At 51.8% G+C, this 22,771-nt stretch overlaps 1 protein-coding gene across 3 annotated transcripts in view; it reads left to right on the top strand.

Annotated features, from left to right (window-relative positions):
- Positions 1-22,247, top strand: part of Ltbp2 (latent transforming growth factor beta binding protein 2) — a 92,385-nt gene extending 70,138 nt beyond the window's left edge. Inside the window, exons 16-36 of one of the 3 annotated variants that reach the window (XM_032908139.1) lie at positions 941-1,069; positions 1,744-1,872; positions 6,174-6,293; positions 10,093-10,212; positions 11,183-11,305; positions 11,527-11,652; positions 12,224-12,349; positions 13,377-13,499; positions 13,601-13,726; positions 14,170-14,292; positions 14,958-15,089; positions 15,421-15,546; positions 16,091-16,234; positions 17,265-17,456; positions 17,878-17,961; positions 19,016-19,144; positions 19,370-19,507; positions 19,601-19,768; positions 20,003-20,284; positions 20,591-20,740; positions 21,078-22,247. In XM_032908139.1, coding sequence (XP_032764030.1) covers positions 941-1,069; positions 1,744-1,872; positions 6,174-6,293; positions 10,093-10,212; positions 11,183-11,305; positions 11,527-11,652; positions 12,224-12,349; positions 13,377-13,499; positions 13,601-13,726; positions 14,170-14,292; positions 14,958-15,089; positions 15,421-15,546; positions 16,091-16,234; positions 17,265-17,456; positions 17,878-17,961; positions 19,016-19,144; positions 19,370-19,507; positions 19,601-19,768; positions 20,003-20,284; positions 20,591-20,740; positions 21,078-21,223 — 2,936 coding nt within the window. In that variant the 3' untranslated portion in view covers positions 21,224-22,247. The remainder of the gene's footprint in view (positions 1-940; positions 1,070-1,743; positions 1,873-6,173; positions 6,294-10,092; positions 10,213-11,182; positions 11,306-11,526; positions 11,653-12,223; positions 12,350-13,376; positions 13,500-13,600; positions 13,727-14,169; positions 14,293-14,957; positions 15,090-15,420; positions 15,547-16,090; positions 16,235-17,264; positions 17,457-17,877; positions 17,962-19,015; positions 19,145-19,369; positions 19,508-19,600; positions 19,769-20,002; positions 20,285-20,590; positions 20,741-21,077) is intronic. The other 2 variants (XM_032908140.1, XM_032908142.1) reach the window with 2 other exon arrangements.
- The last annotated feature ends 524 nt before the right edge of the window (positions 22,248-22,771 follow it).

Here is a 22,771-nt window from a genome sequence, read left to right as displayed (position 1 = left end):
GAGACGCCAAGGATCATCCCCTTCCAAGTAGGCAGGAAGAGCTGAGTATGTGCTGAGACTGACAGGGGCCAAGGTACAGTGAAGCCAGGCTGCCCCACCCCCTGCAGTGGCCCTCAGCTGTGCAGCTGACAGGGTTACCAGCAGCAGCTTCAGTCTTTTGTCTGATCCAGATTCTGCCCTGCTATATTTCAGCCTCACCGAGTGGACATTTGGAATCAGGCTGGGGAGAAGGTGACCTTGTACACAGGCCACTGGGGCATCCAATTCAGTGCAGATTAGCAATGCCGTAAAGCCCCTCTGTTTTACCAACCTGGGCTACTTCTGACCTACTCTGTTGATGCTTTTGGATTCTCTCAGAGTGGTGGAGCAGGGAAGGGAGCCCTAGGTATATGCTCATAGACTGACACAACAGAGTGGACCCAGATGATAGCAGTGTTCTCTTATTGGTTTATTGGTTCACTCACTCACACATTCATTGACTCACTTATAAGTGTTAATATTTCCCTAATAGTAGAGGTATAAGACAATAAGCCAGTTTCTTCAGCCTGTGTAACCTAGTCACTAGATCTGTCTGCTAGTCTATGGGAAGATGGGCAAGAGTTTCCAGGGGTGGGTGGCGTTGGTTCTTTGGGTAAGAGCTGTGCCCACATTTAGGTTGAGGGTGAGGGTAAGGAGGTCATTTGTAGGGAATATGGGTTACTAGAAGCCATCTGGTCTCTGTTAGGAGGTTGTACTCAAACGGGCTCAGAGACCAGGCATGGGTCTCATAAGTCTTATGAGGCCATTTTATCTGTTGGCATGAGAGGGCTGCCTAAGGGTGGGTGAGCTTCTAGTGGGCTTCTGAGGCCACTGAACCTAACCCTGCTATCTCTTCACCCTCCTCCACTGCCTTCGTGCATGCTCTACTCTGCCATAACCTCTACTTGTCCCATCTCCACAGGCTTTGATCCATGTTTCACTGGAGCCTCCAACATCTGTGGCCCTGGGACCTGTGTGAAGCTCCCAAATGGATACAGATGTGTCTGCAGCCCTGGCTACCAGCTACACCCCAGCCAGGACGACTGTACTGGTATCCCAGGGTGCCCTGGGCCTGCTGAATGGTGGGGGCAAATAGGGACAGCGCGTGGGGATGCAGTCACAAGCCCAGGCTGCACAGGATCCAACTTTACTATTCCATGGTTGGGGGGATGCAGTCACAGGCCCAGGCTGCACAAGGTCCGACTTCACTATTCCATGGTTGGTTAGCTTAGAGCACTATCTGTGGACACAACTAACTAGACGTCAACTTAGGATACGCCAGGCTGTGAGGGCCACCAGACTCCAGGAGAAATGGTCCCCATGTTTCCTCCTGCAGAGCAGATCAAGGTCTCACTTGGGCTGTCCCTTGGGGACATGTTTTAAGGCAAGCTAAATCATCCTGTGTCTTCCCTCCTGTTCAATATTTTTGTGTAAAAGAGAACTATCTGCTGTGGCCTTGAAGAAGAAAGGAAGTGGCTGTGGGATTGCTGAGGGAAGGGGACAATGGGCAGGGAAGAGACACTGGTCATCACCAAGGACTCCTAGTGCCCAAGAGGCCCCAGCAGGTTGGCCTGTGGCTGTCAGCCTTGGAGACTTTCATCTCGGCCTCCTCTGCTCCCTCGCCCCTTCTATGCCACACAGCACCATCCTCTAGTGGGGGAATTCTGGTGGCAGAGAAAGGCACACTGGCCTCCATGACCCCCTTCCCTGCCTCCTTTCGGTCAGATGACAACGAGTGTCTGAGGAACCCCTGTGAAGGAAGAGGGCGCTGCGTCAACAGTGTGGGCTCCTACTCCTGCCTCTGCTACCCAGGCTACACACTAGCCACCCTAGGAGACACACAGGAGTGCCAAGGTGAGTGACACCTGCCTTAGGCCTGAGATGGGCATAGAGGGGAACACCTCTTGGCTAGGCCCTACAGTGTGGGTGGAAGAGGAACCAGGCATGCACAGTATTATCATTGAGGAGTACCAGAGCCTTGGGAAAAAGAGATAGAGCTCTGGCCTTGATCTGGGAGGAAGCTGAGACTACGCTGGGATCATAAGGAGGAAGAAGAATCCAGAAAATAGCAATTTGCAAACCGAAAGCCAGGACTCAGGTGACAAGGAAGCTTTCCTTTTGGGAAACGAGGGTTACCCATGGGGACTCTCAGCAGACCAGGGAACCTGTGTGCATTTGGGAGGGGAGTCCTGTTGCTCAGCAGTGGGGATACCTGCAGGCTTCCCTGGGAAGTCCTGGCAGTTCCCAGAGAGTCAACTCTTGGTAAGTGTGCTTCCTGTGTATCTTAGTTAGGGTTACTGTTGCTGTGATCAAACACCATGACCAAAGGAACTTGGGAAGGGAAGGGTGTGTGTGTGTGTGTGTGTGTGTGTGTGTGTGTAGTGTTTTGTCTTGTCTGTTGTCGTTGTTGGGCTCACATACCCCGAATCGCAGTCTTCTGAGGGAACCCAAGACAAGATCTCAGACAGGGAAGGAACCAGGAGGCAGGAGCTATGCAGAGGCCACGGAGAAAGAGTGCTTACTGAACTGCTCTCCATGACTTGCTTAGTTTGCTTCCTTATAGGACCCAGGACCACCAGCCCAGAGGTGGCACCGCCCACAATAGGTAGCTCCTCCCCACCAATCGCTAATTAAGAAATGTCCTACAATCTTGCCTACAGCCTGCTGTAGAGGTGGTTTTCTCAACCAATGCTTCCCTCTTCTCTGATGACTTTAGCTTCTGTCAAGGTGACAAAACTAACCAGCACACTGTGGAGACCCTTTTGTAGCATAGAATGTCCCTGTGCATTGTTTACGAGTAAGTCCATGAAGAGATAAGGAGGCATCTTCCACCCAGCGCCTGGAGACTCAGAGGCAGCTGAGAGCTTCACCTTGAGAACTGCACTACCTGTGTGTGGGGGCTCACATTTCTGGAGCTACCTGCTGCGTGGCCACAGTCATAGGTTTCCCTGTGTGGCCGTGGAGTAATGAATGCTTTCTTTGTCAGAGTTTTCTAAATACCTGAGCCCAAGAATCTGGCTTTCAGAATGCAAAGCCGTCCAAGTCCTCTCATTTCATTATGTGGGGAAGGGAGGTAGAGAAGCCCAACCTAACAGGAACGTGAGGGAACCCGGTCATGAGTACTCAGTGGGTACTCAGGTTCTGACTGAGTGGCCGGGTACCCTGTGCTGAGCTCTGAAGACAATCAACTGAATGGGCAAGAGTAATGACCCTGCAGGGTCTAGATGAGGAAGCAACTGACATAGCAGAAAATTTGGGAAGGTTTCCGTGAGCAGGTACTTGAGCTGAGGTAGAATACGAACAGCTCCCATTTAGTGAGCACTGCTACCAAGAGCCACTCTCGGCGCTTTGTAATATACCATCCCCTGCGGTTCTCGTTCCTACCTTAAGCTTTACCAGACGAAGCTTCAAAAGCCGGAGTTGAAACGCCCACAACATTACACCTAGTTATAGCAGCATTGGACACAGACGCAAAGTCACGCCCACCCCTGGGCGTGGCTTGCTTCCCGTGATCCTCTACGATCAGCAGCTGGAATGGAGGGAGCAGGTAGTCCAGCGAAGGCAACCATTTTTGGATAGGCCAGAACCGTAGGCAAGCCTGGCGTGCCCGGGGAATAATGCAGTCAGGGTAACTGGGGTAGGGGCTTGTTAGCAGAAGTGGCAGTAGGTGAGGCCAGTCTGTGACTCTAGTGCCAAGCTGCAGTACTTGGCCGTGGTCCTGTGGGCCTTGGCTGCCACGGGAAGTTTGTTAAGGGTAGATGGTTCTGTCGTCTGGCTGTCGGAGGAGGTGACTCAGACAGCAGTGTGGCAGAGCCAGCGGAAAAGCAGGGGACAGGGGCTTTCCAGACTTCAGCAAGCTGCGTAGGTGCCGCGGCCAGAGGTACTGCTTCCTGCAGTTCGAACCTGGGAGCTGGCCCTGGGCAAATCATAGGGAATGGCATTACCAGGCCCAGACTGATGTCCAGAGGTCTCTGCCAGCCCGGACAGCTGTGCTGGGAGGAACCTGAGGTCAGCTGAAGTGCTTCTACCACCACTGGGGATTGGCTGTCACTTGAAGGACTTAATCCAATTTTGCATCCACTTCCTAAATTTTGCCAGTCTCACAAAACGGTGTTTCACTACTTTAATCTAGCATTGATTCATATGTATAAGTTAATTATTATAAATTATTACAAGTTCTAAGTTGAGTAGAAGTATAAATTATCTATTACAAATTTAAATAAGAGTTTGTATAATAGCTTACCTTCTAGAAAGCGTATCTCTTTGCACTCTGGCCTCTGGGTTTCCTCATCCGTGAACTGCTTACACACTCCTCTCTTTTTGCTAGCTTTCCAGTGTGGTTGTTCCTTTTTCTTGTAGCTTTTACAGTGCACCTTGTGTATTCTGTTATGTCTTGTCTGTTTTATGTGTGTAAGAGTGTCTGTGTGGAGGTCAGGGGACAACTTCGTGGAGCTGGTTCTCTCCTCCATCCTCAGGTGGGTTCTGGAGATCAAATTCAGGTTTCCAGGCCTGGGTGGCAAACTCCTGCCCACTGAGCCACTGCTGACCCCCTTTTCCTTTATTTTTCACGCCTAATGGTTTTATTATGTCACAAGGACATTACACATTACCGTTACTGTCACCTTTTCCAGGGTGATTTATCCAGCCGGTCCGTCTTTGCATGGGTATTAAGAACGAATGTCTGCATTTCCACTTTTCTCTGCAAACCACTTTCCCCAGTGCCATCTGTTTATTAGGCAGTGTGGCTGGCATCAGCCAGTTATTCCCATCAGGTTTCCACGTTCCTCTCTGCCCATGAGTTCCTTCCCCTTTCTTCTCCTTGGCAGCAGAGCTTCCTGGAGCTCGCACAGCTGTTTCTGAATTCCCCAGAGAGTTGTTCCCAGGGAGGTTCTTGGGTCTGCCTAGACTGAAGGTCAGGAGGAGGGTGCGTGTGGCAGCTCTGTCAGAGGCTCCACAGAGAGCTAGAGGGATAGAGGAAGGATTGCTGCTGTGGGAGCCCACTGGGTTCTAGGGGAAGGTTTATGCTGGAGCGATGCTAGCAAACATTCCTTCTGTGTTGGCTGCCAGACAGGCACTTTGTTCAGCTCTTTGCCTTCATTCAGTCTGTACAAGGACGCCGGGAAGTGTTTGAACCCGTGCTAGAGAGGGGTCATGACGGCTTTGATGGCAGAGCCCAGGAGTAAGTAGTCACAGAGCAGAGCCGGTACACTGAGGCATGGTTTGAATCTGGACTAGGGATTCGCTGGTCATCAGGAAGGGAAAGGCACTCCCAGCAGAGGCTTGCGTGTGAGCAGAGGTTTGGAAGCTGGACTCATGGGAATCTACTATAGCTAAGATTATAGCAAGGGCTGGGTGTTGGTAGTGCACACCTTTAGTCCCAGTACTTGGGAGGCAGAGGCAGGTGGATCTCTATGAGGTCAAGGACTGTCTGGTCTACAGAGTTGAGTTCTACAATAGCCAGGGCTACAGAGAAACTCTGTCCTGAAACATAGAAACAAAACAAAACAACAACAACAACAATAAAGATGATACCAATGAGAGTGGGCAAATTCAGCAGGGCTGGGGCCAGGTTTGTGGTCCAAACTATGAGTAGAACTAGAGGTAGCAAGGAGCTAAGGAAGGGGATGAATAGGGGTTGGGAGGCTGACCAAGATTGAGGGGAGCTGACCAAGATTGGGCTTTAGAGCCATGTGGGCTATAGGTGTGCTTGGGATAATGATGTAAGCCGCGCTTTACAGATCCCTGGCTGCCCACGATGCTCCCTGTCTTCCTAAGAAGTACCATCCTTAAGAAGAATCTCAGTGGTAGACTCTGTGTCTGCTGTGCTAGTGCTAGGGAAGGGGGAGCATTGTTGGCCCCCTTGTATCTTGCTCTACGGATCAATACCTGACCTGATCGATACCTGAGCTGATGTAAGCCCAGCTCTTACATCAGGAGGAGAAAGCTGCAAGGGCTCCCGTGGACCGTAGAAGTAGCCATCCCTGGGAGAAAAGAACTCCAGTCTAAGAGATGCCCTAGGAATCCCTTCAGGCAATCTGACGGCAGCAAACGTGTCTTCCTTGCCTAAGCGGTTTTGTCCCTGGCCTCCAGAAAGGATGCTCCAGGACCCTCCTCCAGGGCTGGCTTTGCCTCAGGACCGTCTTCTGTGTTTGCAGATGTGGATGAGTGTGAGCAGCCTGGGGTGTGCAGCGGTGGGCGATGCAGCAACACTGAGGGCTCGTACCACTGCGAGTGTGATCAGGGCTACGTCATGGTCAGAAGAGGACACTGCCAAGGTAAGGATCCACTTCCACCAGCTCCCCTCTATCTGTCCTCCACGGAGTCTCTCGTTACTAAGCCAACGCCTATGGGCGGAGCCATATCTATGAATCCCTGAGTCCGTCTGTCTTCTGGGTGTCTTCTGGGTGTCTGTCCCCATGGCAGAGAAATACAAATCTATATAACGCTGCAGGAATGAACACTAAGCTCCGGGTAAGAGAGCCTCTTTGGGCATCACAGCACTACACACTTAACATCAGGACTTAGTAAAAAGAAAAGCAAAACTAAAGGAAATGAACCAAGAAACGCCAGAACATTGAAAATTTACAGTCGCCAGTCTGTTAAGGGCAGACACAGGCTCTAGTGCAGACAGACCTGGCCTGTGTTAGTGTTTTGTGTTTGGGAATGGAGATTGCCACATTCCTCTCAGAGGGCTGACTGATGTCCAGGACCAGCTCAACACACTGTAAGACCCTCTCTTTATCACATCTCAACTCCACATTTGTGTCCTACTCCAGGTGGCTCTGTCCCATCCAGAAGAAAAGTTCTAGACAGACACCTCATCTGGGAGGTCAGGCTGAGTTCTTGGCCCTGGGGAGACACTCCGGGACTGTTGAAAGAGTGATGTAGTTTGTACGCTTCTCCAGGTTTCCACCAGTAACCACAGACCCTGCCCATCTCTCTGGGAGCCCAGTCAATTTCCTCTCCCTTTCTTCTTTCTCCAACGAAGCAGCTACTCTTTTCACTGAAGCCTGAAGTCTCTGGTGAGAGACTTGAGGTCTGGACAGTGGCCTATGCGTCAGTCTCCATAGCATCTCCATCATGCCCAGGACTCTGGGTTCCCATGGACAGAGAGCAGATTCTCCGCTACACCACCAGTGCCTTGGCTGTCCCCAACTCTCACCTAAGGTCCCCTGCACTCCTGGCTCCTGCCTCCTCCCAGTCCTACTGTGTACTCTCACCAGGAACACAGATGGGTGCCCTCATAGTTCCCCACGCACAGACCTGGAGAGGTGTTCGGGGATCCTCCCAGGGTATGGATGGCAGACTCACAAATTAGTCCCTGTTGTGACCATTCCTTGGATCCCTTTGGCGGTTTTTTCAACAGCCTTCTGCTAAGAGGATAGTGTGTGTTATTCTAGGCACAGTGTTTCATTTTTTGGTCAGCAAACATTTATTGAGTGCCAGCTGTATACTAGCCATGGGCTGGGAATACAGCAATAAATATTCCCCAAACCAACCAGAATATTGGACTCTACCAAAACACACCATATTATTAAGTTAAAATTCAAATTCCTGAGTAGACAGAAGAATCCCCACCCAGTGACAGGATCCAGTTTAGCTACCATGACTTAGATGGGATGGGCTCGGGTTATCTGATGATGGAGTTCACTCCATCCAGAATTTTCCTCTGCCTCCTTTGAGCAGCTTTGTCTAATGGCTCAGTTCTATCCACTCCAGGAAGGGAACAGCCCTCCCTACTTCAGGTGAAGACTGGGGGGCTAACCTGGTCTTCTGACTTATCTCTCTTCTTCACTGACAGACATCTCACATTCCTTGGGGATTTCATCTAAGCAGAAGCTGGGAGCAGCATAGCTTGCACTAGGCTGTGCTTCACTAATAAACAGCTCCAAAACTAGTTATAGAGGGCATGAGCCAGCTTCTACCTCATCAGTGTTGAGCCTCTATGAAGAATCAGTCAAGAACTCTAACCCATGCTTCCTCGCTGGTACTAGACTAAACATTCCTAACCGATGTCTGGGATGTGCCCAGTCCCTACAAAAGAAAGAAAGATACTTGAGGGTTGCGTGCAACGAAACACTTTGGTTCAAAAATTATGCACATTCTAGCCCTCATACCTTACTGGCTCTCACCAGTCTTTTGGTGTCACTCAAACACAAGGGACTAGGAAGTAAAAACACACCCCAAAATGAAGAGGTGGGCTATACTTTGAACGTTAGTGAGTCCCATGTCCAAAAGCCCAGCATCCATCACTACATACAGCTTCTGCAGGTGTACCCGACACATAGATAGGACAGACTCGGTCCCTTTCTCTGGGCAAATGCAGTCGTCCTACCTTGCCCGATGTCTAAAAGATGCTCCCAAAACTATTTTTCAAAACTTAGTGTGGCATGAGAAGGATTCTTCAGTCCCTCTCCCATCTCCAAAGTCTCATATCCCTGGAAGAAGGACCACTTCTCTCTTCCATGTTTATCCGTCTTCCTCCAGATACCTCCGCCAGGAGTAGCAGGCCTGGCGTTGACTCTGTCTCCTGGGTGGCCAAAGTTGGAAGTCCTGAGTCTTTTTTTTTTAAAGATTTATTTTATTTATTATATATAAGTACGCTGTAGCTCTCTTCAGACACACCAGAAGAGGGCATCAGATCCCATTACAGATGGTTGTGAGCCACCATGTGATTGCCGGGATTTGAACTCAGGACCTCTGGAAGAGCAGTTGGAGCTCTTAACCACTGAGCCATCAAGTCCTCTGTCCTGAGTCCGGCTCAAGTCCTGAGTCTTTTAGTTCAGCTTAGTTCATGACACCCCAACTAGAGGCTTACGGTGACTCTCTTTCCAGAGATGAGTCTTATTACCTAGAAACTGTATCTTTGCAGATACTCAACCCAGTAACCACCTGAGGATATAGCCTTCTCTACTAGACCCTCAGGGACAAGCTCTTGTCCCTGGAACAGTCAGTTATGATGGCTCCTGACTTCTCTTTCCTCCCTTTGCCCAGTGCCTCAGACCCCTTGCTCTGCTCTGCTCTGCACTGTTCCCTGCCGCCTTTGGTCCTTGTGCAGGAAGCTTGCTTCTCTCCCTTGGCCTGTCTCTTGCAATGCCTCCATAGGTGCCGAATGGGTCTTGCCTCTGTACAGTAGACCTTTTGGGCTTGCTTAAGCCGCTGGACTTTCTCTCAGAGAGTAATTGTCATTTTTAGAGGATAAATCCTCCTGTTTCCTCAGCTTGGCCAACCTGATGGCCACACATGTTGACATTCGTGCCAGAGGGGCGTATTGTTCTCCTGCGGTTGTGACCCAGAGTTTAATCCCTGTATGACTTCTCTCCCTCAGTTCTTCCCCTGCATGCTGGAATCCCTGACAGACAAGTCACTAGTGAAGAACCCTGCACTTGGCTCCTTGGGCAAAGCTTCTCCTCCTTGCTATCACTCCCTCTCCTTAGCCCCTCTCTCCTGCCTGCCCTGTTAAACTCAGCCTTGCTGCCTTGGGTCTCTGGAACTCAGCGGAGTGAGTCCTGAGACCCCGTGCCTATCAGGGCTAGAAGAAAAACAGAGCTTTGCCAACCTCCACCCTTTAGTCTGCATTTAGCCTCAAGGCAGGTCTGTGCCATACCCAAGAATGAAGGGCAGCCCTCATTTCCTGGGCCCCAGAAGCACTTTCACTGCCCTTTGGTGCTGCCCTGTGGTAACAGCTCAACTAACTGCTGTCCCCCAGATGGCCACCCCTTGTAAAGGATTAAGCATTGACCAAGGGTGATGTGAAGGCCCATTCCAAACAATCCAGTGTGAAACATGCAGCTTTCTGACTTCATACAGCTAACAGTACACACAGGTTACTACAGCCATCTGCAGGGTCTTTAAGTCCTTCATTAATCTCTGCTCTAGAATAGTGAGGGAAGGAGGGAAGGTTGGGAAAATAGGGAGGGGGAGTCAGTTTTTCTTACTGTTCATCTATACCAAAACAGACATCCATTTTCCTGTATGGACAGGGCAGGGTCAAAGATTTGCAGACACGAAGTCCCCATGGGTGGTGGCTCTCATAGATGACCAGGGAGGGGCTTTTTTTTTTTTTTTTTATAGATATCAACGAATGCCGTCACCCTGGTACCTGCCCTGATGGGAGATGCGTCAACTCCCCTGGCTCCTACACTTGTCTAGCCTGTGAGGAGGGCTACATAGGGCAGAGCGGGAACTGTGTAGGTAAGGGCTGATTGCCAAGGCACTGGGGGGGGGGAGTCATTTGGCCTTGGGATGGCTGGTTCACCCCACACACCCGGAGGGGAAGAGGTGGGCAGACAGAAGTGGCTTAGAGGGTATTGTCCTCCTTCATCCTGCTGGATTCTTAGATGATGCTGAGTACGATGTGGGTGTGCTTTCCTTGTGGGGTTCTGCCCTCTGAATCAGCCAGGGTGGGGCCCTCCTCTGCTGCCTAGCCACATCCGTTCCTAAGCTCTATCCCAAAGTCCCAGGAGCTCCTGCGGTTCACTTCTGTTGACTGCCTTGAGAAGCCTCAGGGTCTTAGGCTGGAGAGAGCCAGCCACCAGGCCCCCTGGCTACACTAGAGCACTGTATAAGGAGAGCCTCCCACCCATTAGCCATGGCACTTCTTGTTCCCAAAACAATTCCGTGACAGTGGGAAGGAGTGCTCTTTCTCCTCAGCCCCCGCAGGGAAAGGGCCCAAGGTTCTGATTCCAGGAGGAGCCATGTTTTGAATAGATGCTTTGAGACTCTGGGGAGGGCAAATGGTTCCCAGGCCCTCAAGACAGGCACAGCCACCCAGGCATGGCCTGGCCTCTCTCCACACTGCCCGCCCACGGACTGGAACTGTTCCTTGGGTATGGAACATGGGAATTTTTTTGGTGGCAGGTGAGAGACTAGAAAGGATGAGGCCCATGATGGAATGAGTCAGGGGTCTGGGACACCTTATTTCTAGCATTCTCAGTGGGTTCATTGTCCGGACTATGTAGGGTGTCTGAGGAACACTCAGGAGGGTATGGCCCTGCTATGCCTAGATGAAACAAAGGGGCGTGGCTCTCCAAGGGTGGCTGGCTACCTTCCCTCTGAAGGCTGGTTCCAAGGGCTCATAATAGAGAGGATCTATGCTTGCTGTGGTGGGGAAGAGGGTGAGGAGGAGGGGAGGCCAGTGCGCCCTCTTGGACTTTATCCACAGATGTGAATGAGTGTCTGACCCCCGGGATATGTGCACATGGAAGGTGCATCAACATGGAAGGCTCCTTTAGATGCTCTTGTGAGCCAGGCTATGAGCTCACCGCAGACAAGAAGGGCTGCCGAGGTACTGAGATGTGGTGCCCTCCTCAGCGCAGGCAAATCAAGTCTCCAGCATCTTCCCTCTGCATGCCAACCCCCATAGCCAACCCTGAATTAACCTATCAGGCCTGAGGCCTGTCCTACCCTTTGCCAAAAACGTATCCTTTCTGCATTCCCTGCCCACCTATGTGTCTCTGGCATATCTGCCCTGCAGAATCCCATACAGAACTCAATGGCCTGTTTCAGATGTGGACGAGTGTGCCAGCCGAGCCTCATGCCCCACCGGCCTCTGCCTCAACACGGAGGGCTCCTTCACCTGCTCAGCCTGTCAGAGTGGGTACTGGGTGAACGAGGAAGGCACTGCCTGTGAAGGTAACACAGGAGAGATGGTGACAGAATACAGGCTGCCCTCCCTCTCAAATAGCATGTTTGCCCTCCAGCCTTGGGCTGATGCTGGGAGTCTCTGGGTTAGGTTAGAGGAAACTTTGGGAGACTTGGCCCCAGAGAGCTTCTGAATTTGACATAACTTCTAAGTTGAGAGATGAGACAAATTGTCACAGAGACAAGAGGAAAGCTCAAGTCACATCCGGTAGTGCGTGACTATGGCCCCAGGACTTGGGGGTGGAAGCAGAAATATCAGGAGTTCAAGGCCAGCCTTAGCCTTGATGACTTTGAAGCCAGCCTGAACTACAGAATGAGTTTGAGGCCAGCCTAGCTACAGGACGTTGTCTCAAAAGAGCTAAGCTGGAGGTATGGCTACCCAAGGAGCTTTCTAGGAAGGAAGTGTGAGGTTGCCTTAAAGAATACGGCCAGGACTTGCCCTTCTCTAGAGATCCAGAGTATTCTCCAAACTCAAAGGATGGGTGAGAGGTGTAGTGAAGGAAGGCTTCATTGCTGGGACTGCCCTTCTGTCTCCATGACCATGGTGTGTCTATCTGCCTAGACCTGGATGAATGTGCCTTCCCCGGAGTCTGCCCCACAGGCGTCTGCACCAACACTGTGGGCTCCTTCTCCTGCAAGGACTGCGACAGGGGCTTCCGGCCCAGCCCCCTGGGCAACAGCTGTGAAGGTAAGAGACCCCTCCCTGTGGGGAGAGTGCAGATGGGATCCAGTAGACTAACTGAGCATGTACGAGAAGGAGCAAGAACCTCCCACCTCCGCCACCACCGTGAAGGCACTGGTGTGAGGACCGCAGTGTCTCAGTAGCACTGAGGCGTAACAAGAGACACACGAGGTTTCTCGGGCCTTGGCCTAGACTGTAGTGACTGCCTATTATGACAAGCTTCTAGAGCAGTGGTTCTCAACCCATGGGTCTTGATCCCTTTGGGGGTCAAGTGACCCTTTCATGGGGGAGGCATATCAGATATCCTGCATATCAGATACTTATGTTACGATCCGTAACAGTTCGTAACAGCAAAATTACAGTTATGAAGTTGGAACAAGATAATTCTATGATTTGGGGTCACCACACATGAGGAACTGTATTAAAGGGTTGCAGCGTTAGGAAGGTTGAGACCCACAATTCTAGGGTGTTTGTTGTGCTTCACAGTAGTTTTAATAATGCCAATAATTCCGACAATCAAGAGGCCTAGTCAGAATGATGGAATTTCCGAGGCTGACTGGGGCTGCATAGTGACAGAAGGGATATCGGGGTGGGGGGCAGGACCGATCTGATGATCTATGATTGTAACCCTAGCATTTAGGACGTAGAAACGGGAGGATTAGGAGTTCAAGGTCATCCTTGGCCATCTTGGAGGCAAGGTCAGTGCTAACGACATGAGATCCTATCTCAGAAAAAAATTTAGAAATAGGCAGAAGAGTTTCTGTCTCAGGTTCCAGGCATCAGCTTCCTTGATTCACTTCCCATTGCTTCTCAGCCCAAGACAGGGGAAGGGGGCTTTGTTTTCCCTAGGCTAGGACTATTGGGCAGGAAGGAACCCAGCCAAGGCTAGACCAGATGGAAAGATCTCCTGTGTCTTCTCCCTGTGGTGCTCCCGTAAGCTTCTCACAGCTGTGCTGCTCTGGGAAGGGAGATAAACATCACAGGCCCAGTCCCCTCAGGCAGGTGATGGGTCCCTCCGTGTGTGGCCCTACAGATGTGGATGAGTGTGAAGGTCCCCAGAACAGCTGCCTGGGAGGCGAGTGCAAGAACACAGATGGTTCCTACCAGTGCCTCTGTCCCCAGGGCTTCCAGCTGGCCAATGGCACCATGTGTGAGGGTGAGTACCCCAAGTCTCCCCGTCAGGAGCTGGTGACAGTGAGTGACTTGCAGAGGTGAAGACATCCCTGGAGACACTCCTTTCCCATCTTGCCCCTGCAGATGTGGACGAGTGTGTTGGGGAAGAATACTGCGCTCCTCATGGCGAATGCCTCAACAGCCCAGGGTCCTTCTTCTGTCTCTGTGCACCCGGCTTTGCTAGTGCTGAGGGGGGCACCAGATGCCAGGGTAAGAAGCCAGCATGGTCATGTCTAGGGTCCACCAGCAGGCCTGGTGTCTAGATCAGAGTCTCATCCGAACACCCTTATTGAAGTGAATAGCATGCCCACAGCCTAGCCAGGGCTGGGGAGGGCTGGGAAGATGTGAAAGATCCAGGCCTGTAAGGAAGTACTTAGTCTGTCAGAGGACCTCTCTGTGACGCCTGTGGCAGATATGCATGCTCCCCAGGGTCAGTGTTACCCTTCTCTGCTGACAGAGGCCCCACACTAGAGCCCTCCCCACAGCTGGGCCTCAGGTTCCTGGTGCTGGACTCTCTCCTTGATCTTCCTACTCCGAGCTTCTCCCTAGCTCTCCTGTGGGGTTTCTTGAGGCCCAAAGGAAGCTGCTTGGGGCTCTAGCAAGCTCTGAAGAGACCCATGGCTGCACCTGCTCACTGGTTATCTCCATCCTAGATGTTGATGAATGTGCAACCACAGAGCCGTGTCTGGGAGGACACTGTGTCAACACAGAGGGCTCCTTCAACTGTCTGTGTGAGACTGGCTTCCAGCCCGCCCCAGACAGTGGAGAGTGTGTGGGTAAGGACCCTCGGGATTGGGTGGGGCTTGGCTTTACTTCTGCCCACCTCCATCCCTTAGCCCCACCTCTTCTTAGCTCCCTAGAACAATGAGCACAGCTTCTCAGGAAGTAAAGCATTTTCTACAGAATTCAAAGTATAATGTATTTATTGAGATCCTGATGATCATGGGGGCTGGAGGAACGGGGACAGGAGCAGACGGGGACTTGCCCGAGGCTGGCATGATAAAGCAGTAATCTTTATAGCAGCAGAGTCCACGATCTAGTTTTAAAGTCCAAATACGCTCAGCAGATACCAAACGCCTGCTGTGTTCAGTGTCTTGTGGTAGGACAGATGCTTACAGCCAGTCACGACAGACTGGATAAGGGAGATAATATTGAAGAAAGCTCCCTGGACCCCACTGGGGTGAAAATGGCCCAGAGGAGGCTGAGCACGCTCACACTCAGAGCTTCCCAAAGGGTGTGTAGTTCACTTCCTAGATGCTCAGCCCTGCCGAGTCAGGGGAACTCTTCTGACTTCCTCTGCTTGGGGTGAGATGAGCTCAGTGATTTGAAATGGACTGAGGACCTCGGAAGCAGAGGGATATGAGCTTGTAATGTCAGCAAGGTGGGGTCAGAGCAGTGACCTGAGCCACACATCTGCCCCCTTTCACGGCTCTGGGGACAGATATTGATGAGTGTGAGGACCACGAAGACCCAGTGTGTGGAGCCTGGAGGTGTGAGAACAGCCCTGGCTCCTACCGCTGCGTCCTGGGCTGTCAGCCTGGCTTCTATGTGGCGCCCCCTGGAGACTGCATTGGTGAGTAGGAAGACGGAGATTGGGGTGGGTCCAGGCGGGACCAGGCGGGCCGAGGACAGCTGGTTTTTCCTTCACTGAACTAGAAACAATTTCTCCCGAGCACACTATTTGGGTACTTCTTTGAAATTTGTGTATTTTCCATACAGTGACGCTTACACAAAAATTAAAGAGGAATGTTAGAGTTAAGGGTTTCTTGTGTTGTGTCCAGGGTTTGTTTTTGTTATTGTTTGTTTGTTTTCAAATCTTGGTGTTAATAGGCCAGATAAATAAGTACCCCCAGCAAACATAGGGAGTATGCATACCCTCTACCCTGGTCCCCATTTCCCCTCAGACATAGATGAATGTGCAAATGATACTGTGTGTGGGAACCATGGCTTCTGTGACAATACGGATGGCTCCTTCCGCTGCCTGTGTGACCAGGGCTTTGAGACCTCACCCTCAGGCTGGGAGTGTGTTGGTGAGTAGCCTGCAGGCCACACAAGGTCTGGCCTAGGAAAGACCCTTGGGCCCTTCTCATTTACCACCAATGTTTGTCTGTCTTGAAAGGAAGTACTAGGGCCCTCCAGAAACATTCACGTTTCCCTGACTCCATGACAGGACCCCAAAGGGTGATCATGGGAATCACAGGGAGGGAGATTTTCCCCTCTAGCTAGCATTGCTGTCGGGTGGGTAGGATGAATGGCCAGTCCTGTTGCAGAGGAGCAAGCCAAGAAGGAAGAGACCTCCTGACCCACTCACTTCCCTAAAGAGCTTGGGGACACAAGAGACACCAGAGGAGGACACTCTCTTTGTTTGCTTTCATAACCACATTCAGCAACCCCTCTTCTCTATTGCACACCTGCCCTCTATCCACCAGGACCCTTCCCGCTAATCCGCATCCACTTTTGCTTCCTCCGAGCGTGGTTCTCTTAGGGATCGAGAGCCTGCCCCTGTGGGCCGGGGCCAGGGCAGGGTGCGTTAGCTTCCTCCCCTCCGTACACGTGTGTCCTCACACCTGGCAGATGTGAACGAGTGTGAGCTCATGCTGGCTGTGTGTGGGGATGCGCTCTGCGAGAACGTGGAAGGCTCCTTCCTGTGCCTTTGTGCCAGTGACCTTGAGGAGTATGATGCAGAAGAAGGACACTGCCGTCCTCGGGTGGCTGGAGGTGAGACCTGGGAGGCCCCTTCCCTTCCTGCCTCTTTCCATAAGGACTCCCGGCTTAGAAAAGTCATCCATTCATCTAGCTCCTGCCACTTAGTGGAGTTCAGCAGGCCAGGGTTGGAGGTGTGGGTTAGGTGTACATGAGAGAGGGGACAGGAGTCTAAGGGCCACACCTGCCAGCACGTGCCAGGCAGCGTTCCCACTGAACAGCTAGGATGGCCTAAGGAAGTTCACGGTGCTCTGGCACCTAGAATATCCACCCAGGGAACCTCAGGTTGAGTTTGGTAGAGACCCTGAGTCCACCAAATCCTTGAATGAAGCTTTTGGATTAAGGAGGCCTTGAAGTTGAACTAAGCTGGACCCTTCTTTTCTCACTGCCACTCTACCCAAGGCTAGACCAGAACTCAGCTGACTTCAGTGACTTGGAAAAAAGCAAGGGGAACTCTGTAAGGAAAAATGGAGGGGGAAGGGTTTGGGGTCCCTAAGAAGCGAAAGGGATGTTCATATGGTGTGCCATAGATGGGGATTACCCATGGGGGTTGATGGCAAGTAGTACATTAGAAACATCGGGGTGGGGGGTGGGTGGAGAGATGGCTCAGAGGTTAAGAGCACTGACTGCTCTTCCAGAGGTCCTGAGTTCAATTCCCAGCAACCACATGGTGGCTCACAACCGTCTGTCATGGGATCCGATGCCCTCTTCTGCTGTCTGAAGACAGTGACAATGTACCCACATACATTAAATAAATTAAAAAAAAAGAAGAAGAAAGAAACATCAGGGGCTTAGGCATCAGAGGCACTGGCATCAGAGTCCCATTTCATCCCTTAGTAACTCCTTAAATGTAACTCCTGAGATGCAGTGTCTTTGTGATAGGGGAATGACAACAGTAGCCACTCCTAGGGATGCCAAGGGTGCCACACGAGATACTGTACACCATAAGTTCTATATAGACACTAAGTTTAAAAGATCAACTTGAGGGCAGGGATGCCTCAAAGGGTAATGAACAGACTCTAATAGGGGCTTCTGTCACACACAGCTCAGAGAATTCCAGAGGTCCCAACAGAGGACCAGGCCCCAGGCCTTATCCGCATGGAATGCTATGCTGAACACAATGGTGGTCCTCCATGCTCTCAAATCTTGGGCCAGAACTCCACACAGGCTGAGTGCTGCTGCACCCAGGGTGCCAGATGGGGGGAAACCTGTGATCCCTGCCCATCTGAGGACTCAGGTAAGGCCTCACGGGCTAGTGTGATACTTAGGGGAAGAAGGGAGAGGAAGCCAGGGGTGCCTGTAATTCCAGCTTCCAGCCCTCAGGAGGCTGAAGCAGAAAGATGATGAGTTTGAGGCAAGTCTGAGCTTCATAGCACAGATCCAGGCCGGCCTCCTTTATATAATTAGACCCTTAAAATGGGGGTGGGGCACAGCAGTGGTAGTACATGCCTTTAATCCCAGCACTTGGAGGGCAGAGGCAGGTGGATCTCTTGTGAGTTCGAGCCTAACCTGGTCTACAGAGTAAGTCCCAGGATAGCCAGGGCTACATAGAAACCCTGTCTCAAAAAACAAACAAAAAAGACAAAAAAAAAGAAACAAAAAATTGGGGGCAGGGAGACATAACATTTCTCTCTAAGCTTGAATGCTTTCCTACACAGTTGAATTCAGTGAGCTGTGCCCCAGTGGTCAAGGTTACATCCCAGTGGAAGGGGCCTGGACATTTGGACAAGCCATGTATACAGGTAACTGTCCTCAACACTCTCCTCAAATGCCGCTTGGCAGAGTGAACCCGGGCCTAGTCTTCCCCGAGGTCCTAGGAGGTCCTACGCCTAGCTCTGGCTTCCACGTGGTTTCTGTCTATTGGGCTCTGGGGCTTTTCCACCCCTGATATTTTTAGCTGCAAAGTTTAAACCAAGATCCTCCTGGGGTGTTTGCATGCCCCTGAGCTCAGTTTCCCTGTGCCCTCAAGTCTAGAGGGTGCACTATGATGTTCAACCTCACCACCAAGGGCACAAGGACAGACCGGGTAGGTGCTGCACTGCTCCCAGGTCAGGACAGTAGCTATCTCTCTACCTCCGCCCACCAAAGCAGAAACCTTAGGAAACTCGTACCTTTACTGGAGAGTTTCAGATTCTGGATCCCTTGGTGCCTTTGTCAGAAAGCTAGTCCTGAGAAAGAAACAGAAAGTGTGTGCATGTGTGGTGTGTGCACACGAGTGCATGTGTAGTATATGTGCTTATGCGTGTGTGCACACATTGTGTTCATGTGTGTTGAGTGCATGTGTGTTCTTGAGCGTGTATGCATGTGAGTGTGTGTATGCATGTGAGTGTGTGCATGCATGTACATGCATGTGCATGCATGGCATGTGTGTACACACTTGTGCATGTGTGGTGTACATGTCTGTGGTGTGTGTATGTGCAAGTGCAGATGCCCGTGTAGTGTGTGTGTGTGTGTGTGTGTGTGTGTGTGTGTGTGTGTGTGTGTGTGTGTGCGCGCGCACGCATGTGTGTTTCTGAGAATGAAGCCAGTGGCAGACAGTCTCCCACCGGACACCAAGCGGACTGTCCTGAGTGCTCGCTTTATGTCAAGCACCATTTAAAGTGCTTTATGGGTGTTAGCATTTTTTAATCCTCATCACAACTGCAGGAGGTTAAGCAGTATTTCAGAGGAGAAACTGAGACAAGAAGAACCTTAGCAACTTGCCCAACTCAGTCAGACTGGACATAGAGCCTCTGACTAGAAGTACCCCTTCCTGCCACCTCTTCCCTGCTCTCCCCTCACTCTGCCCTCCCGCAGATGCCGACGAGTGCATACTGTTTGGGTCTGCTCTCTGCCAGAATGGCCGATGCCTCAACACAGTGCCTGGCTACATTTGCCTGTGCAACCCTGGCTACCACTATGATGCCGTCAGCAGGAAGTGCCAGGGTGAGGACTCACATGGGCCCTGCTCCCCCAGTCCCACTCTTCCCCTTTCCTAGGAAGGATGCCCACAGCAGCAAGCAGGTCTGAGGCAAGGAGAGTTCTAGGCTGTCCCTGGAGAGAGCCCTTCCGGGATGGGCATCTTCATGGGCCTCCTTAGGCAAACCCTTCCATGAGCATTGTTGTCAAAGGCTACTCTGGTTCTGCCCCACCTTTTTTCTCACACCACAGATCACAATGAATGCCAGGACTTGGCCTGTGAGAACGGCGAGTGTGTGAACACAGAAGGCTCCTTCCACTGCTTCTGCAGTCCCCCCCTCACCCTAGACCTCAGCGGACAGCGCTGTGTGAACAGTACCAGCAGCACAGGTGAGTAGATGGGGGTGTGGGGGTGTAGGGGTGTGGGGAGGGGAGTGCAGACCTGGCCTGGGACTCACATTCTTCTGGGGTCTGTGCCACCAGAGGACTTCCCTGACCATGACATCCACATGGACATCTGCTGGAAAAAAGTCACCAATGATGTGTGCAGCCAGCCCTTGCGTGGGCACCATACTACCTATACAGAGTGCTGCTGCCAAGACGGGGAGGCCTGGAGCCAGCAGTGTGCTCTGTGTCCCCCCAGGAGCTCTGGTAAGAGGGTACCTGCAGATCTGGGCGTAGCTCTGGGAGCGGGATACTGTCAGCCTGAAGAGAAGGGGAGCCATGGCCTTGCCCTCCATCCAGGTCATTCAGGACAGAGAAAGGTGCAGGCATGGTCAGGCATCCCCATGTGTCCTCTTCTTGGGCCAAGAGCCAGAGAAGCCAGCTTACAGAGCATAGGTAGCAGGAGCTGAAATCCAACACCTTTCTGCTTCCTCTCAACAGAGGTCTATGCTCAGCTGTGCAATGTGGCCCGGATTGAGGCAGAGAGGGAAGCAGGGATCCACTTCCGGGCAGGATATGAGTATGGCCCTGGCCCAGATGATCTACCTGAAACCCTCTACGGCCCGGATGGAGCCCCCTTCTATAACTACCTGGGCCCTGAGGACACTGTTCCTGAGCCTCCCTTCTCCAACACAGCCAGTCATTTGGGAGACAACACACCCATCCTCGAGCCTCCTCTGCAGCCCTCTGAACTTCAGCCCCACTATATCCCCAGCCATTCAGGTATGTGTGGCAACACTGGAGAGGAGATGGGCACTGCAGTTCCCTCACCCCGTCCACCTCCTGCCAGGCGAGGACAGGGAAGTGGACAGACACTGGTCACAGTCGACCAAGCCATCACTCCAAACGGCTTGGGTCAGACACTGCCATACGTGGCTATCACCCCAAACCTTCAGGAGAGTGTGACCTCTGTTGCAGGTTCTTTCTCTGGGGCTGTTGTGGTCCTCTGACACGGCCCCACCCTCGGCACTCAACAGCAACCATCTTTGTACTAGGTCCTCAGGCTTATTCTTTCTGACCCTCTCTTAGAACCCCTGGCTTCCTTCGAAGGCCTTCAGGCTGAGGAATGTGGCATCCTGAATGGCTGTGAGAATGGCCGCTGTGTGCGTGTGCGCGAGGGCTACACTTGTGACTGCTTTGAAGGCTTCCAGCTGGATGCTGCCCACATGGCCTGTGTGGGTAAGTTCTGAGGAGTGAGAACAACACCCACCACAGGACTCAGTTGAGGGCAGCTGGGAAACACGCAGCTGCCCCCTAGTGGGCATGTGACGCTAGTGAATGCACCAAAGGTTTAGTGTCCTCCACAGAAGAGAAGCAAAGACATGGAGGCATGGTCTAGGGCATGCTAAGAGATCACTGCCTCTTGGGTTTTGTCCCCACGTTGTCTTGTTTGCAGCAGCCAGACATGGGGGGGGGGTTCTGATGAGGTGTTGGGTGTCATATCCAGAGAAGGGGGACAGGGTGGGTGGCTAGAGGGACCCAGAGACCCCTACAGCTTTCTTTTTTGCTTCCCTAGATGTGAATGAGTGTGAAGACCTGAACGGGCCTGCAGCACTCTGTGCGCATGGTCACTGCGAGAACACAGAGGGTTCCTATCGCTGCCACTGTTCCCCTGGTTATGTGGCAGAGCCCGGGCCCCCACACTGTGCAGCCAAGGAGTAGAAGTGAGAGATCATGGTGGGCAGCTATCTGGAAATGGCTTCAGCCATAGGCTGGGGACTTGAGGTTGCTTCCCTAGCTGGGAAGGCGTTGTGGCTGGGAAGACACCGTGATGCCATCAGGCCAGGGCTCTGGAGCCCAGTTCCGCAAGCCTCGCCTCCTTTTTATCTCTTCCAGCTTAACTCTGGGTGTGAATTCCGTCACTGCCTCTATGCCACTGCTTGGCTCAGACACCACAAATATTTTAATGCTTTAGCCACTGGCCGTGAGACACAGCCCACAGTCTGTCCTCGGGGCCACACTTTAGAGCGCCCATCAGAAGAGTCCTCATGCACTCCTCTTAGGCTGTGCAGACACTGCAGGCACCCCCTTCCATCTGTGATCCACACATCATCTCGATGGTTCTGTGATGGGGACAGTGGCTACATCACCTGGGGATGGCCCCTTCACAATGAATGGAGCAAGAGAGGGTTTGGGGAGTAGCTCCAGTGCCACCTCTCAGAACCACCACCAACACTGGGCAGCGTGAGTTCTTTTTTCTACTCCTCCATCCCATAGACAGTTCTGCGGCCCCAAGAAGGGACCAGTTTCCCTCACCTCAGAGGATGAAGACTAATACTAATTTGCTGAGTGTAAGAAACGAAAGAAGAGGAATAACGAGTCTGAGAAAGTGTGGCAAGAGAGTGATATGGAAAACATGGGAGTCCATATGAAAGGAGGAGCCAAGAGTTAGACAAAACACTGAGTCGCTTTGGGCAAATCAGTCCTCCAGGCCTCCTTAGAGCTTCTGTGTGCCTGCAGGGAGGCTCGCCACAAGCTCTGGCGCCCATCTGCAAACACCTTTATTAGGCTCATCTGTTCCCCACAGGAAAACCCAAATAGATGGCAGAGCAAGCCAGATTTTCAAAGTTGTTTCTCTCCTCCACTCAGAAGCACTTGCCCTTGCTTCCTCTAAGAGATGCACTTCCACACCAGCTAGCTGGGGGTTCAGGAGCGTGGGGGAATAAAACGTTCATCTGGGCTCCTCTGTGCTTAGTCTTTATTTCCTATACCGTTATCACGCTGGTTAAATCTAAAGATCAGATTAGAGATGAACCTGCGTGTGTCCCACGTCCAGGTTCAGCAGCCCACGTGTCTGGGCTCCGGTGCGGCAGGTTCTAGGCTATACTAAGACAGAGCCGACTGGCTGCGTTTCCCTGACTGGCCGCATCTGACAGAAGACATGGCGATGACTGCTACTTCTTAAGTCCAGTCTGCCCTGCCTGCTGCTCTGATGGTCAGCCACCAAATAACTTATGGGATGCCTGTGTCTGAACCATAACAATGGCTGTGGGTAAATTGTATTTAATCGTCCAACAAGCTCATTAACTTCTTTATTCCTATTTGCAGACAAGAAAACTAGACACAGGAAGCTTAAATAATCTTTAGGCCACTGTGTCTCAGCAGACAAAAATCTGTGGTTCCTAAACCAATGAAAATATCCTTTTGCTCCTAACAGAAATGCCACTTAAGAGAGTGAACGTTGGGGATTTAGCTCACTTGATTGAGTGC

Source organism: Rattus rattus, chromosome 7 (assembly GCF_011064425.1).
Source record: "Rattus rattus isolate New Zealand chromosome 7, Rrattus_CSIRO_v1, whole genome shotgun sequence".
Lineage (NCBI taxonomy): Eukaryota > Metazoa > Chordata > Mammalia > Rodentia > Muridae > Rattus > Rattus rattus.
This window is presented reverse-complemented; position numbering and strand designations above follow the sequence as displayed.